The 16,104-nt window shown below is 41.3% G+C and overlaps 1 protein-coding gene across 8 annotated transcripts in view; it reads right to left on the bottom strand.

The window, feature by feature from the left end:
- Positions 1-16,104, bottom strand: part of znf143b (zinc finger protein 143b) — a 94,662-nt gene that overhangs the window by 24,960 nt on the left and 53,598 nt on the right. For all 8 annotated transcript variants that reach the window (XM_078220702.1, XM_078220699.1, XM_078220696.1 and 5 more), the window contains 3 exons: positions 12,675-12,797; positions 9,965-10,040; positions 2,931-3,056 (listed from right to left, as the gene is read on the bottom strand). In XM_078220702.1, the coding sequence (XP_078076828.1) occupies positions 2,931-3,056; positions 9,965-10,040; positions 12,675-12,797 (325 nt within the window). The remainder of the gene's footprint in view (positions 1-2,930; positions 3,057-9,964; positions 10,041-12,674; positions 12,798-16,104) is intronic.

The raw sequence follows: 16,104 nt of genomic DNA on the forward strand, positions 1-16,104 counted from the left end.
GAGAACAACATCAAAGAGAAAACAGAAGAGCAAATTTGCAGGCAAATTATAGAAAGGTGCAAGAACACAGAGCAGTGAAAATAGGCATCTTCAGTAATCCTAACAATTGTCTGGGAGAGCAACAGTGTACTGGGCGAAAAGTGTGGAGGGGGAATTTCCAGAAAGATGAATTCTCTTGAACTTTCACCTGTGTTTCCATAGATCTGTTGGACATAGATCTGGGAATGAAATAGGACAAGTGGTGCATGTTTCAGCGGGAGAGCTGTTGAGGTACAGCGATCATAATATCATGGAAAAGGGTGAGGAGCGATCAAGCATAAAACTGCCCAACTGGAGAATACCTAATTTCAGTGAGTTGAAATGGGATCTTGCCCAAGTAGATTGTAATCAAGAATTAGTAAGCAAAACAGTAATTGAATATGGAAATGTTTTCAAACAGGGATAGGTCAGGTACAGGTAGAAACATTCCCTGCTGTCACACTGAACCCAAGCCTGTCACTTCAGCTTTCACTTGTTTTCTACCCACCCCTCACCCACAAACACGTGTTTTCTCCCCCTTTCCTTCCATTCTCCTAGGTTTCTTCTGAATACATGGCTCCTCAAGAATTTTTAAACTGCATCCAGGAGAGCTTTTTGAGCCAGCACATTAAAAAGTCCTACAAAAGAGGGGCAATATTTGACCTACCTTTAGGGAATGAAGCTGGGGAGGTAGTAGAAGTGTCAGTTGGGGAGCATTTCAGTGATAGCGAGCTTAACTTGGTAAGATTTAAGGTAGTTGCGGAAAAAGACAAAGATGGTCTACAAATAAGGTTTCTGACTTGAGGGAAGGCCGATTTTAATAGGATAAGACAGGATCTGGCCAAAGTGGGCTAGGAGCAGTTACTTGTGGGAAGATCCACGTCAGAGCAGTGGGAGTCATTCAAAAAGAAAGAGAGCGAGTACAAAGCCAACATGTTTCCATAAAGCTAAAGGGTGGGACCAACAAGTCCAGAGAACCCTGGATGTCAAGGGACATACAGGGATAGGGAAAAAAGGGATGCTTATAGCAGATTCAAGGGGCTCAAAACAGTAGATGCTCTAGTGGAGTACACCAGGTGCAGGGGGAGTACATAAATAGAAATTGGGGGGGCGGTGTGATTCTCTCAAAAGTGCTGAATTGGTGGGAAAACTGTTCTACATCACAACTGTTTTTTCAGTGCAGCTTCACACTTGATTCTCCCCTCTCTGTGCACTGCCGAGGTCACAATTGGGAATATCATTAAAAATCTGGGGGGGGGGATGCCTATTCGCACCGGAGTCTGACAACTCCAGAACTCTGCGCATGCGCAGTGGCCCCGATCTGTCAATCTCCCCGTTTGCTGGCCAGCTCAATCGCTGGCCAGCCTGGGACCCCCGCAATGCTGCCCCTCTAGCTCCCCCCAGGGCCCAATCGCGGCCCCCACGACAATTCCCGGGCCAGCCCTGACCTCCCACCAGCCCCCCCCCCAGCAGTGGCCATCCCCCCCATCCACCGGGGTCAGACCCCCCCCCCCGCCCTCCCTGATTGCTGGCCTCCCTCCATCCCAGATTGATCCCCATGCAGAGTGGCAGTGGGACCCCCCCAATCACCCCTACTCCCCACCCACAATAGGCCCCGCCCCCTTGGCATTGCCTGATGCCCGGTGGATAGTGCCAAGGTGCCCCCTGGGCATGGGCACTTTGCCCTTTGGGAAGTGCCAGGGGGCCCATGCCCAGGATGCATGACCCCCCTGCCGCCTGACCCCCAGGGCGGCCCCGATTGTCCCCCCTTCATTCCGGCAGGGTCTCCCGCTAATTCCCTGAATGTGGGGAACTACTCTAAACCCCGCTGGAATGAAGTACTCCTGGCGCGGTGGGAGATCCAATCAGGCCCGGCAAGCTCCAGATAATCACATGCAAAACAAATTTAAACTACATTAAAAAAAGATTCAAATCACTTACCTATCTTCCCGCCAGTTTCCAGCGTGGTCTGGACTGCGACTGTTCTCCGGCTCAGGGAGATGCACTTGCGTTCCTGGCGCATGCACAAATCCCGGAAAAAGGCCGACGACGCGATTCTCCCGACCGGACCCGCCAGAAAAGTTGTGGGTCGCGATGGGAGAATCGGGCCCTAGGAGAGCGAAGAGCGGTCATGAAAAAACACTGGGGGGCAAAATAAAGGAAAATCCAAGGTGTTTTATAAGAATATTAAAGGCAAGGGGGTAACCAGGGAAAGAGTAGGGTCCATTAGGGATCAAAGTGGCAACCTGTGTGTGGAGCCAAAAGATGTAAGTGGGGTATTAAATAAGTATTTTGCATCTGTGTTTTCAACGGAGAAGGATGATGTGGATATAGAAAGCAAGGAGGGGATATGTGATATAATTGAACAGATTATCATTGAGAGAGGTGTTAGCAATTTAGTGAGCTTAAGAGTGGATAAATCCCCAGGTACATTCAAGATACATTCTATTGTATCATAGAACTTTAGGTTGCAGCTTTGTGCCTTAAGTTTTCCTGACAGAAAATTACTATACGAGTGCAAGCATTAATATTTTTACTGAAGATTTATGTATTTCCCTGAAAGGTTCACTTAAAAAAAGCTGGTATCCAAGGAGGCTACATCAATTTGCACCTTTAATCAAGGATGTGCATGCGGATGCAAATACGAGATGGTGCTTTGGCAAGACTAAACAAAATGAAATATCCATTTCCTCAACCACATTTTAAAAATTTTTTAAATTCTTTCACGGGACATGGACATTGCTGGTTTGGCCAGCATTTTCATTGCCCATTCATAACTGCCCTCGAGAACGTAGTGGTGACCCGTTGCAGTCCATGTGGTGTACACCCACAGCACTGTTAAGTAAGGCATTCCAAGATTTTGACCCAGCAACAGTGATAGAATGGCAATATAAATTTACATCCTGTTTTACCTGTGTGAGTTCGGATGTGTTTCTGTAAATCCCCTGAGGTTTTAAATGCTTTATCACAACTTTCTTCTGGGCACCTGTATGGCTTTTCTCCTGTATGAGTTCTTGTATGGCTTTTTAATCCATATCCTGAAAATGCAACACAAGCATTAAAAAGAAAAAAATAGAACTTTGAACAGTCATGGAAGTTTGCAAAGAGGTTTTTAATTGGATTGCAGATATGCCACTAACAAAAACCTCAGCAAAGCAGTTTCCTCATACTTATTGACATACGATGCTATCGTGACAATGGAGGAATCTTACAGAATAAATGGAAAGGAATGTAACTGATATGCATTACATATTTGAATGAATGTTTCAATACATACTATTTTCTGTAACTGGTACACAGTGGTCTGCCTGCATTTTGAATACAATATGGATTTTTGTTAGTCTATTCAAATCATTAAACTCAAAACTGGGGATTCATGTTAAATCCTGCAAACACTAAACATGTCGCAAAGTAGTAATCAACTCAGTCCACAGAATATTGAATGACAGTCAAATCAGTAAAGCAGAAATTATAATCGACCTGTACATTAACGACCCTCTAAATTTTGTTTTTGTCTTGCGCACTCATTCAGTTCAATGCACAGCACCGTTAATTTTCTTTAAACACACATGCACAGTAGCTTAACTGGATAAATCAGTGCCACAGTGGTTAGCACTGCATCCTCTCAGTGCCAGAAACCTAGGTTCGAGTCCAGTCATGGGTGACTGAGTGGAGTTTGCACGTTCTCCGTGTCTGCGTGGGTTTTCTCTGGGTGCTCCGGTTTCCTCCCACAGTTCAAAGATGTGCAGGTTAGGTGGATGGAGCATGCTAAATTGCCCCTTAGTGTCTTGAGATATGTAGGTTAGGGGGTTAATGGGGTACATGTGTGGGCCTGGATAAGATGCTCTGTCGGAGAGTTGGTGCAGACCCGATGGGCTAAATGGCCCCCTTCTGCACAGTTTGGATTTTATGATTCTATAACTCACGAGCAGCCTGCAGGGTACTTTTAAAGTTGCCGCACAGTCATTCACACATGCCGCTTGGAAGGGGACAATACCTGCACTGGTGAGACCAAATCTATCTCAAGTTTTACAAGCACTGCTTCGCTTAGGTTATTTTATAAAGCTCTTCCTTTTGTGATTGAATTCTTCATTGGACCTGTTCTTATTTTCTAGATGCTTTGTCATGGAGTTCAGTTTATTTTCCATTGTCTTCATTAATTTCTTCTTCTTCGTAACTTTGTTTTGTAAATTTTTGGATCTTTCTTTTTTCTCCAAGTCTGCTGTCAGACATTTCACCTTGCTGTTTTAATGTCTTCTTTAGAGTTTAATTCTTTCTGCCGTTAAGCTTCGAAACAATTTGCAAATGTATGAATCTTGTCATACAGCTCAATGGTTTTCCATACGTCGGAAACATCCAGTGCTTTTCTTCTTCTTGGTCCTTGTACTTCCGTGTCAGATTGACATTTTCCAATCCTATTTCAGGCGTTTCTTTTCCTTCGTCCAGCAGAACTTTTTTGCCTTTTCTTTTGGCTTCACAATTGGCCAGGTCTGTATCTGATGAAGTGTTGACTTGTTTCCATTCTGCAAGTCTCTCGTTGTCCTCCATTTGGGGTCCTCTGTTGTTCTCATTTGGAGTCCTGGGTTGCCCACAATTTGGGGGTAAAGCTCTTTTAGACAGCAACTGTTTTTTTTCATTCAGCTGTCAGCAGCTGCCGACTGTATCTATTTTTCCCATGCTTTTGCAGGAGACCTGTGATCGTAGCTGCTTTTTAAAACCTTTTTAATATTTAATGCATATATTTCTAAATCACTGAAGTCTTTCTTCAGTTTGTTTTAATGTCCTGTGCTGTGGGAATTTCGGCAGGAGCACTTCCTTTTAAAGGTGCGAGCTATAGGTTTCTTCATAGCATTGACCTTCCTGCACTTCAGGAGGCATAGCGTGAAAGCCACAAGGCTTCAACTCTGCAAACAGGTTGTTTGCTCTTGCTTTGGATTTTGGTTTAACTTTAAAGCAACAGCCATTCTGTATCTGCTTTCTGAACATCGCAGCACTTTTATTTTTACTTTAAGTTATTTTTTTTTTAAAAGCCGCCACTCTTCTTGCTAACTCTGCCATTTTTTAATACTCTAAGTTTCTTCTTAAACATTTGACTCTGCTGGGCAATTTTATGAGTTTTTAAAAACAGCTTTTTCTTCCATACCTGCCTTTTTGTTTTACAGCTTTTTTTTTAAAATGTGGCTGCCTTTCAGCTTCACTGAGCCTAGGCATGGTGGCACAGTGGTTAACACTGCTGCCTCACAGCGGCAGGGACCCGGTTCAATTCCAGCTTCAGGTGACTGTCTGTATGGAATTTGCACATTCTACCCATATCTGCATGGGTTTCTTCAGGTGCTCCAGTTTCCTCCCATACTCCAAAGATGTGTGGGTTAGGTTGATTGGCTATGCAAAATTGCGCCTTAGTGTCAGGGGGACAAGCAGGGTAAATACATGGGGTTACAGGGATGGCGACTTGGGTGGGATTGTTGTCAGTGCAAGCTCGATGGGCCAAATGGCCTCCCTCTGTACTGTGGGGATTCTATGAGCCTCTTGTGAATGTCACCTATTCTAAAATGCAAGTACAGTTACTCTTCTGTATTTTGGTCACCCTTCTTGTCAATTCTTAGCCCGAGGTCTTGTAATGTCTCTATGTTGCTCACTCATCTTGTAACTGTCCATACTCTCCGGACTACATTATTCAGGGTCTGGCAATATTTCTTCAGTGCACATCTCTCTAGTTAAGCTTCAGTGTTTCATACCTTGGAATATTGTTCTGCATTCCTGCCTTTAGTTGCTACCTTTCTTATCATCATTGATCACCACCATCAATGACCTAGGTACTCTCACCAAATTTCACTTCTGACACCAGATCATAATATGGCTTTTTTATGCTGCTGTTGTGGTGACTCATTGATGACATCTTGAAATTTGTGTGTTTAAACTTAAACACCTATATTGGCAGGCTTTAACTATTACATATGATCACAGAAGAGGAGACAAAAGGTGAGGTAGAATTGAGAGAAGAGCTTGGATAGGATTAGAGAAGAGTGAGAATGGAACTAGGGAGGAGAGAGGTGGATTGAGGTGGGAGATGGTAGAAGTATAATGGAACCAGTTCGAGGTGAAGTGGGATAGGGGCTTTTGAGGAGAGTGAGAATAGGACCACTGGGAAGAGAGCAATGTCTAATGTTGCACCGACGAGTGGCCGCACAGCAATCTGGAATGTACCACACAAAATAAACAGGTGACTCACTACTTTGTGACAGTTCAGAAACTTTCAAAATGAGGGCAGCCCATGGACAAAAAAGCAGTATTCAGAGCAATGTAAACTGCCTAATACAAAGAGAATTTAGAGCAAACATTGGGCACTGGAGGCTCACAGGACATGAACACATTGTGAGAAAGCTCTTGGGACCTAGAGATTTGCAGCAAAATGCAGCTTGCAACTTAGAAGTTTAAACATGATTTCATGGACCTGGGCAGTGCTGGCTGGACCAGCATTTGTTGCCCATCCCAAATTGCCCTTGAACTGAATGGCTTGCTGGGCCATTTCAGAGAGCAGTTAAGAGTCAACCACATTGCTGTGGGTTTGGAGTCACATGTAGGCCAAACCAGGTCAGGATGGTAGATTTCCCTCCCTAAAGGACATTGGAATCATAGAATCTTTACAGTACAGAAGGAGGCCATCTAGCCCATCGAGCCTGCACCAACAACAATCCCACCCAGACCCTATCCCTATAACCTCATGTATTTACCCTGCTAATCTTTTTGACACTAAGGAGCAATTTAGTATGGCCAATCCACCTAATCCGCACATCTTTGGAGCATGGGAAGATACCAGAGCACCCAGAGGAAACTCACGCAGACACGGGGAGAATATGCAAACTCCACACAGTCACCTGAGGCCAGAAGTGAACCCAGGTCCCTGGCGCTATGAGGCAACCACTGTGCCACCCGCATTAGTGAAAGAGATGGGTTATTATAACAATCGATGATAGTTTCATGGTCACCATTACTGAGACTAGTCTTACATAATTCCAGTTTTATTAACTGAATTCAAATTCCACCAGCTGCTTTGGTGGGATTTGAACTCATGTCCCCAGATCATCAGCCTGGGCCTATGGATTACTATTTCAGCAGCACTATCACCGTGCCACCAACCCCCTTTGCATTTGGTCTATTGCTGCCACAGTGAGATTTCATTTTTTGAGGTGCATATGCCTTTTAATAGATAAGTATTTCCCAGCTCTCAGTCAGCCACTAGATGGAGAATTTTGTGATAGCCAAGTATTCAATCAAGAACACCAGAGATGGGACAGAATAAAAACTGGTAAGATAATTTCTACATCATCAAGTAGCTATGCAGCAGCATTGGTATTAGCAGCTTTGTGCCCAGCCTACCCCATTCTCACATCAGTCAATGTAGTTCAAAAGTAATTCACTGAGTATAGCAGCACAGGCATCTTAAAATTCTCATCTCCATCCCCCCTTCCCCCGAATACTTCCTCCACCAGTCCATCCCCCTCCCAATTTCTGTTACCTCCCTCAGATAGCTGCTATCCTCCGTCTCCAATATTTATTCCTCCCCTTAGCTCTGGGATTCCTTCCTTAAACCTCTCTACATCAATATCTCTATCTTCTTTAAGATGCTCGTTTAAACCCACCTCTTTGATCAAGCTTTTGGTTATCTGCCCCAACATCTCATGTGGCTCAGTGTCAAATTTTGTTTGATAACGCTACTGTGAAGTAGCTTGAGACATTTTCCTAAGTAAAGATGCTATCTAAATGACGGATTATCTCTCAAACAATAGCAACAAAACAGATAAAATATGAATTAATTTTGTCATTACAGTTTTGGAGCCTTGCTATGTTGACCTCCCTTACAGTGATTATACTTTCAAGTAATTAATTAGCTTAAAAGCACCTTGGAACATCCTGAGGATGTTACTGGTTCTATATAACTGTTTGTTCATTCATTGTTTTAATGTTAAGGTACTACAATAAATGCAAATGTTTATTTAACTTTTAAAATGCAATGGGAAGCAGCAGCAATAATAAGGAATCAATTATTTTAAGGGAAAAAATAAGCTGCTCTAATCAGTAACAAGTTATTTGATCTCGCCTAGGGCAGTTGTAAAGTTATAGAAATATTCCCCAGTGGTGTACAAACTTTTCTTGCCAGTCACTGGATCAATATCTACTTCAGCCCAAATTAGCTATGAAGATGATAATTGAGCAGTTGTCTTACTAAATCTTGGCTGATGATATTTCTGCATATAAGAAGAAATGGCGTGTCTCCATTAGGGGAGAAATGATTCAACTGAAGTTACTTCCTTGTTGGATATGAGTCAGGAACTTTATTTTTAGTAGGGAATGGGAAATACAAATAGGGAAGGTAGGCTTGGGGTGTTGTCAGCCTCTGCCTTCCTAATGGCTCAGTGGATCTTTGAATTCAGCCAATCAGATTTGAATCAGGCACTTAGATACCAAGGAGCAATCCTATTGTGGGGGATAGTGATATGTCATCACAGGTATAAAAGGAAGGGGGCAGTGCAATAGAGGAAGAGAGCAACTGCCACCTGCCACAGCTCATAGCTTTTAGCTCAAAGCCTCATCTCGATAGAAAAGATACCAAAGGAGAAAGAAGTTCCATACAGGAAAATCAACAGAAAAGGCCCAGAATATTCCGGAAGAGGCCAAATGTGGTTATAATTGAGAGAGTGACTAAATTTTATTTTGTTAATGAGTGGAAATTGTATTTATCTGAACAGAATTCCATTAGAATCGTGTTTTGTTTGGTTTGCTAATAGTTTAGTTAACTTGTTCGCTGTTAGATAAATAAATTGTTACTTGTTGACTTTGGAGAGTGTCAGGGAGTTATTTTGATTTAACCACTAAAAGTTGGTGAAGAACAGATTGCACCATTTCACACTCACTTTTACAGATTACAAGGCGAGGTACTCCTCTTTGAGTGGTTAGGTGTTAGTCCTCAGAGGGGGATCAACCTCCGTTTCATAATAATATGAACCTAATTAGTAAAATAATTATAAAATATACAATTTGACAATAGTCCATGGACCAGAACATGTGCATTTGGATAAGTAAAACTGGGAATGAGATTGATATAATTAATGGGACAGTGAGAAATGGCAATATTGAAAAATAAAACTTAAACATGTAGCAGGAACTAGGACTGAAGTAGTGAATCAGAAGAGAGAATTAATATTTTAATAACACAGTAGCTGAGGAATGGAGTTCATTCCTATAAGCAAGTGTCATCACTCCTATATCTTCAACATTTTAATATTTTAACTCATCAGCTCCCTTCTAAATCAATCCACATTTGATACATGTACTTTCAACATATTTGACAGTACAATAAGTAGGAAAAAGGCCTTCTATCACCTAAATTAGTTCTCTGCTTAGTTATCTTAACATTTAGATCTACTGGTTCGCCCCAACCTATGTTACTCAAATAGCAAAGCCAGCTCTACTGAGTGTAACTGTTTTAAATACTTCAATCAAATCTCCACAGTTTTTTTAGATTAAAAATTCTCAACTCTATTATGGTGACTAAGGCCCATTAAACTGTGTATCCATCTAATAGCCCTCTTTGAAAGTTTTAAAGGATTTTGATAGCTATTGAATAAAAGAACAATGTTCAAAAAATGGCCTGACGTTATAGGATCATTATTTCTTGTTTTCTGTTCATTGCCCCATACCATAATCTGGTATATAATTCCAACACTCCATTTGCTCTTAAAATGGCATTTTGGCATTGGTCATTGACCTTCGATGACTGTTCTTTTCCCACTCACCACTCAACTATGCATGATACAGTAGATAGCTGCATTGTGGAGCGAACAGTGGTAGTATGTTGGACCAAATGCTCTCCATCTGTGCTAAGTTTCCCAATAAAATAAATCCAATATCCACACAATAAAGAATGAATTACATCAAAAGGTACCTGTGGCAAAAGCTTTTCCACAGCTTGGATGTTCACATCTATATGGCCGATCCCCAGTATGTGCCCTCTCATGTACCTGTGATCACATAATAAAACTGAAATGGATTAGAAAATATCAAATGTATCAAGAACAAAGCACAATATTTTAATTTGATTGCAGCTTGGAAATTTCTGGGGGGTTTTCGAAGTAGTGTTGTGGGTGGGCAGGGTGTTGGTGAAATGTTCATTTCAATTTTCTCTCATCTTATCCCACTCTCCTGAAGGCATTGACTTTTGCTATAATGCACTGGGTGTTGGCAACCCTCCAATACTTCATGCGATAAGTCAGTGTATATTTTTCCTGAGTATATCAGCTATGTTTTTCCCCTCTCTAACTTTACCCCCTTCTTCATCAACGATCGGGTGAGAGGGGATTTACATGCTAATGTCCTCTCCATCTAGGTGTAAAAGGCGGGGGGGGGGTTACAGACTGCCCAACTGTGCCTGTCTCCTCCAATTTTCTTTCCACAACGCTGGGAGATATTCATCCTTTGCTTGGCCTTTCCTTACTCTAATCAGAAACTAAGCAGATTGGAACTTGAAACAATACAATCTTACTATCACTGGTGATGCCAACTATGGTTAGCATTCTAGCAGTAGTCACTATTATAGTTGCTAAGGAGTTATTAATTTATGCTCCATATTACTATAAATGAACCCAGAGGAACCTGAAACCTAGCTGCAACAGGCAACAAAAAAGGAAATTGGAAATAACAGCTATCCTGATGGTTTATTTTGTAAAGATGGTGAACGGGTGCAGAAGGTCCCAATTTCAGTCCCAGTCAGTGCTGTTAGCTAATTACAGTCAGGGTCATGCAATTCTATGTAACTGAATGTGTTTTGAGTGAGTCGAATCATACCCTATGGCAATGATACCCTATAAAAAAGGCAGGAAATAATCTGTTACAGTTCTGGCTTTGTTTATTGTGCTGTGACCCATACTAGAAGTGCACATGCGGAAGTTGCATGAATATTAACCATCAAGACTCACACACAAGGAACTGCTAACTGATTGAGGTACTAGAGGAATCACAGACATTTAGTGTCATGGACTGCACTGCAGCCAAGTTAATACCTCCAGAAAAGATGAGCAATGGATAACAAAAAGAATGATGAAATGGGGAAAGAAAAAAAATAGTTTTAAAAAATTGATCCTCTTCTCTTCTGGAGGAAGAAATGGTTCTATAATACACTAAAATGAGCAGTATGTGACACTCTTTCCATTCTCCCTCTTTTTGGGTCTCGACTTAGAATTGTTTCCCCATCACACCATAGCTGTGAGAGGGAGAAGGTGGAGGACGGTGGGGCACGAGAGGGTGGGTGAGTGGGAGGGTGCAAAGGCGAGAGAGCTGGCATTTGCATGACAGGGCCCAAGGGCATGAGCACAAGTGCGTGTGTGAGATAGCAACAGAGGGTTTGTTTGTGAGAGAGTGTGCGTGTGCGCAAGAAAGATGGTGCGTGTAAGAGAGAGAGCGAAAAAGTGCGTGTGTGAGAGAGGAGAGTGAGCGAGAGAGAGAGGGTGTGTGTGTGAGAGAGAGTGCTCGAGTGTGTGAGAGAGAGTGCTCGAGTGTGTGAGAGAGAGTGCTCGAGTGTGTGAGAGTGTATGTCAGAGTGTGTGTGAGAGAGGGGGTATGAATGTGTATGGGAGGAAGGAAGAGAGGTTGTGTGTATGGAGGGCAGAGGGAGAGAGGGTGTGAGGGAGTGTGGGGAGAGAGTCTGTGTGCGTGTATGTATGAGTGCCTGGCTCACTCCCAGTCACGGGATTCTCAGTCACCAGCACACATTCTCACAGCGAGAAAGAGAGTGAGCTGGGCACACACATCCAGGTACGCACACTCACCCTCTTATAGTCTAATGGTCATTTTTATTAATTACTCTTTTTATTTAAATATCAACTTATTGCTTTGACATTGCTTTGTTTTGCTCAAAGTTGTTGTTTTCTTCAGACTCAATGTTTTCCTCAAAATTCATTTTTATTTCTGAAATCGGCTCATCGGCAGATGAAAATAATTAAAATATGCCCTCCCCATGCAAAAAATAAGTGCAGAAGTAATGATGTACTGCAGTTGGAGGTGCTATAGTTTGCACGTCTAGGACTACTTGTTCAATTGTGTATGAAGCACCGTGTGGCACTGTTCAAATTGGAGCTGGGAATTCTCCCACTTTTCTGGCCAACAGTTCCTTCCTCAACTGCAAACACCAGACTGACTAGTTATTTATTTAGTTGTGGCTTGTGGGATCTGACTGTGGGCGAGTTGGTTGCCATGTTTGTCAGCGTAACAGCAGTAAGCACACTTGGAAATTAATTTACTGGTTGAAAAATACTTCAGCATGTTCCAAGAACATAACAATGCACAAAATAATTGTAATAACAACAAAGTTCTGATGAAAGGTGATAGATCTGAAACATTAATTCCATTTCTCTCCATGGACACCTGACCTAATGGGCAGGATTTTATGGCCTTGCATGATCGTGATTGGAAATTCCCGTTGCCCGCTCCTCGCCTGCTCTGACTCCGTGAAGGGCGGGGCGGTAGAATTCCAGCTGATGAGTATTTCATATTTCTAGCATCCACAGTATTTTGCTTTGGATCTAAATAATTGTAGATGTTTTTCAAGTTTTTTTCTTTAAGCAATGATTAACGTTAGCCAATGCAACACCAGACCATACCTTGAGATGATGAGCAGTTGTGTACAGTCTTCCACAACCTTCATATTCACAGCGAAATGCCTTTTCTCCCAGCTGTTGAGCCTTGGCACTCACTCGTGCAGCTACGTGACCCTGCAGAACAATCTTGGGAAATAGGACAAACAATGATAAGTAACTTACTGCTGAATTTTGTGCTATTCTGCTGTTGATAATTTTTCATTCACTTATGCAGAAAAACAGAAACTTTATGACAAAAAAAGAGGCCATTCTGCCCATTATTTTTGTAAATTACACAAATATAAGCGCTAAGTTCCTCATTTCAAAACATAATTTTAGTTTATGCATGACATTTAATCACATAACAAACTTTAAACCCCTTTCATTTCAATGAAAAAAAATTTTCTACTTTAGATTTTGAAAGCCATTTCCTTAGAAACAAAACCTCACTCTAACATGTAGTTATTCTGGAACAGAATGCCATTCCAGAAAGAGAACTGGTCTGGACCACAGCAGGAATAATTAATTACCTCTATCTACAATCACCACATTGTTCACATAAGCCACAACTTCAACCCCTTCATTTTTCCTTTTACTTCTTCCCTCAATGGCTCGCACAAAGATTTCAAACAAATTACATTCAGTAGGACAACGGCCGACCTTTTCTCACTCTGAATTAATTTATACTTGTTTTGACAGCTCATCTGTTATCAATACTCTGAGACAGATGACTCATATTATCCAAAAAAAAGTCCTTTTTCAGATTTAATTACTCCAGCAGCTAAATCATAAATTAATGTCTTACCCAGTTGAATGCCTTTTCTCGAGTCAGATTAAACAAAAGCGTTGGAAACATTTTCTCTTCCCTACAATCAATACTGCTGAAAGGATTAATAATCACATTAGGTGTTATGAGGAAAAACCACAGGTCTTTATTAAAGCCGACACAGATAAGCGTCAAGGCCTAGTTACAAGGGAGGAAACATGAGAATATGGTTTATATCACTAAGACCCTTAGTCTGAGAAAATGCATCAAATCAGATATTTGGACATGGGAGGGATAACAGATATCCACAAACCCAGACACAAGCTGGAATAAGGAGAACTTTTAACGCTAATAAGTTAGGTCAGCTAACATGTTCAAATGTCTACATTGATTGGATATTATAACTAAGCAGGTGTGCAACAATTGTGATTGATTTTTAACATTTGTACCTTATGCATGATGTAACCTTAATCAACAGTTGCGAGTGGATCGAGATATATACCTATCAAGGTATAAGAGTCGCTAATTATTTGTAATCAAATCTGGAAGTATATCTGCTTTTGTAAATCTGTGCCATGTGCTCTGGCTGGCCACTAGCTAGCATTCTAGAGTCCTTGCTATGTAGCTCAATTGAAATAGCTGTTGTGAAAAACTCTGTGACTTTGTCTGGCTACCTGAGTGGAACAAAGTTGGAATAAATTAAAAGGCTGAACACCAAAAACCCCACAATACTGCAATTCAACAAAATCTCCTTAATTGATTAACTTCAAACTCCATAACCTGACAGAGGTAGATAATTTGTTAGGTTACATTTTTAAGTACGAGACCAAAATCCTGTGAAGTTTTACTAATCAGCCTTGAATACAGCAATAAATTTTCAAAATCCCTCTTTCTTCTTTATGCTATTCCTCACACATTTAAGCAACACATTATTAATGAAGGTATTATTAGTTCAACATCATTTTAAACAATTCTAGAATTTCCCCTTTTCATCTTTTTCTAACATTGATAAAACTCAATTAAAGCTGTCAGCTCCTGGTGCTTTGTGATCACACTACCCAAGTTGCTTTCTCCTGTCCAAAGGTATTTCATACGTTCTTTGTCTTTTTTGGAAATCATGATCCCCAAACCATCCAAAAAAGACCTTCAATCTAAGCATGTTATATTTTCAAATTAGAAATAGAGTGTATGTATTATTATAACCCCTCCTTCTCACTACAAACATACAAAAAGGATGTGCAGGAAATAAAATAGCCTGTCATGTCTGTCTCACTCAGTCATATTGCAACGAATAACCCCACCTACCAGCAGCCAGGTAATTGGAGAGCATCAAAAATATATTTTTAAACCCAAGATCAATTCAGGAAGAAAATAATTCCCTGAAATTCCACTGTCATTCTCTCCGCAAAAATATCAAAAACAAGTTCCATGATCATGATCATAGATGAATTGTGCAACATGCCATATAGTTTTTGAAGGCAGCCACATCCACCTCCTTCAGGAACTTATCCAATTCCCTTTTGAAATTTTGCAGCAAGTCTGAAGCCACTGAAAATGCAGGTAATCTATTCTAAACTTTAATAATCCTCTGGGATAATCTGCGCGACATCTAACCTAGTTTTGTATTTATGTAGATTTTATGCATATTTCCTCATTCTCCCCAAGTTATCTCATTCAAATAATCTTCCCAAATGTGCACAGATTAGTCCAGTCCTTATTTTAAATACTTCAATCAAATCTTTTTAAAGTATAATGATCCAGAGCCTATTGTGATTTCATACTAGTTGTTAATCCAGTACCTCTCTTCTGAGGGTGTTTTGGGGCCTCTATATTTCACCACACAAAGGAACAAAAACGGGACAGCAGTGATTTCTCACTAAATGTTATAGTTGCATTTCTGCAAAGTGCAACTTTAACTGAAACAACTTTAAGCGAATCAGATTTTCCTATTACAACCAATGTAAAAGCTGTAATTTGGTTCTGTAGGACCTTTCTAGTCAGAAATTAACTTGAAAACACTATACCTGAAAGTTGAAATACTGCACATTTTTAGATTATTATATTTGTAAATGAAGTAACATTTAAAATACCAAGAGAGAAAATGCTGGAAAATGTCAGCAGGTCTGGCAGCATCTCTGAGGAGAGAAAAGAGCTGACATTTTGAGTCCAGATGATTCTTTGTCAAAGTTCTGACAAAGCGTCATCTGAACTTGAAACATCAGCTCTTTTCTCTACTTAGAGATGCTGCCAGACCTGCTGAGATTTTCCAGCATTTTCTTTTTTGGTTTCAGATTCCAGCATCTGCAGTAATTTGCTTTTAACATTTAAAATATAATGGATTTAAAAATTAAATAGAAATATGCTAATTCTATCATCCCAACTCTCACTCACTGCCTCTCCTGCTGGCCAACCCTTCTACTTACTGGCCTCCCCTGCTTGTCTCTTCTCTCTCCCACTCTCAGCTTCTCCCACTGGCTGACCCTTCCACCCGCTGCTTCTGTCTCCCGAGCCCTTGCCGTGAACAAGGCGGCAGGAGGGAGGAAGCAAGTATGGCAGTGAGGGGGACGACAAGTCACAGGATCAGGGAAGGAAGTGGCGAGCGGGAGGGAAGCAGCATGAGTGAAGCAGAAGGAGTGGTGGCTGCAGAGGGAAGTAGCGAGTGAGACACACATTGTGCAAGGAGCAGGA

Source organism: Mustelus asterias, chromosome 9 (assembly GCF_964213995.1).
Source record: "Mustelus asterias chromosome 9, sMusAst1.hap1.1, whole genome shotgun sequence".
Taxonomy (NCBI): Eukaryota; Metazoa; Chordata; class Chondrichthyes; order Carcharhiniformes; family Triakidae; genus Mustelus; species Mustelus asterias.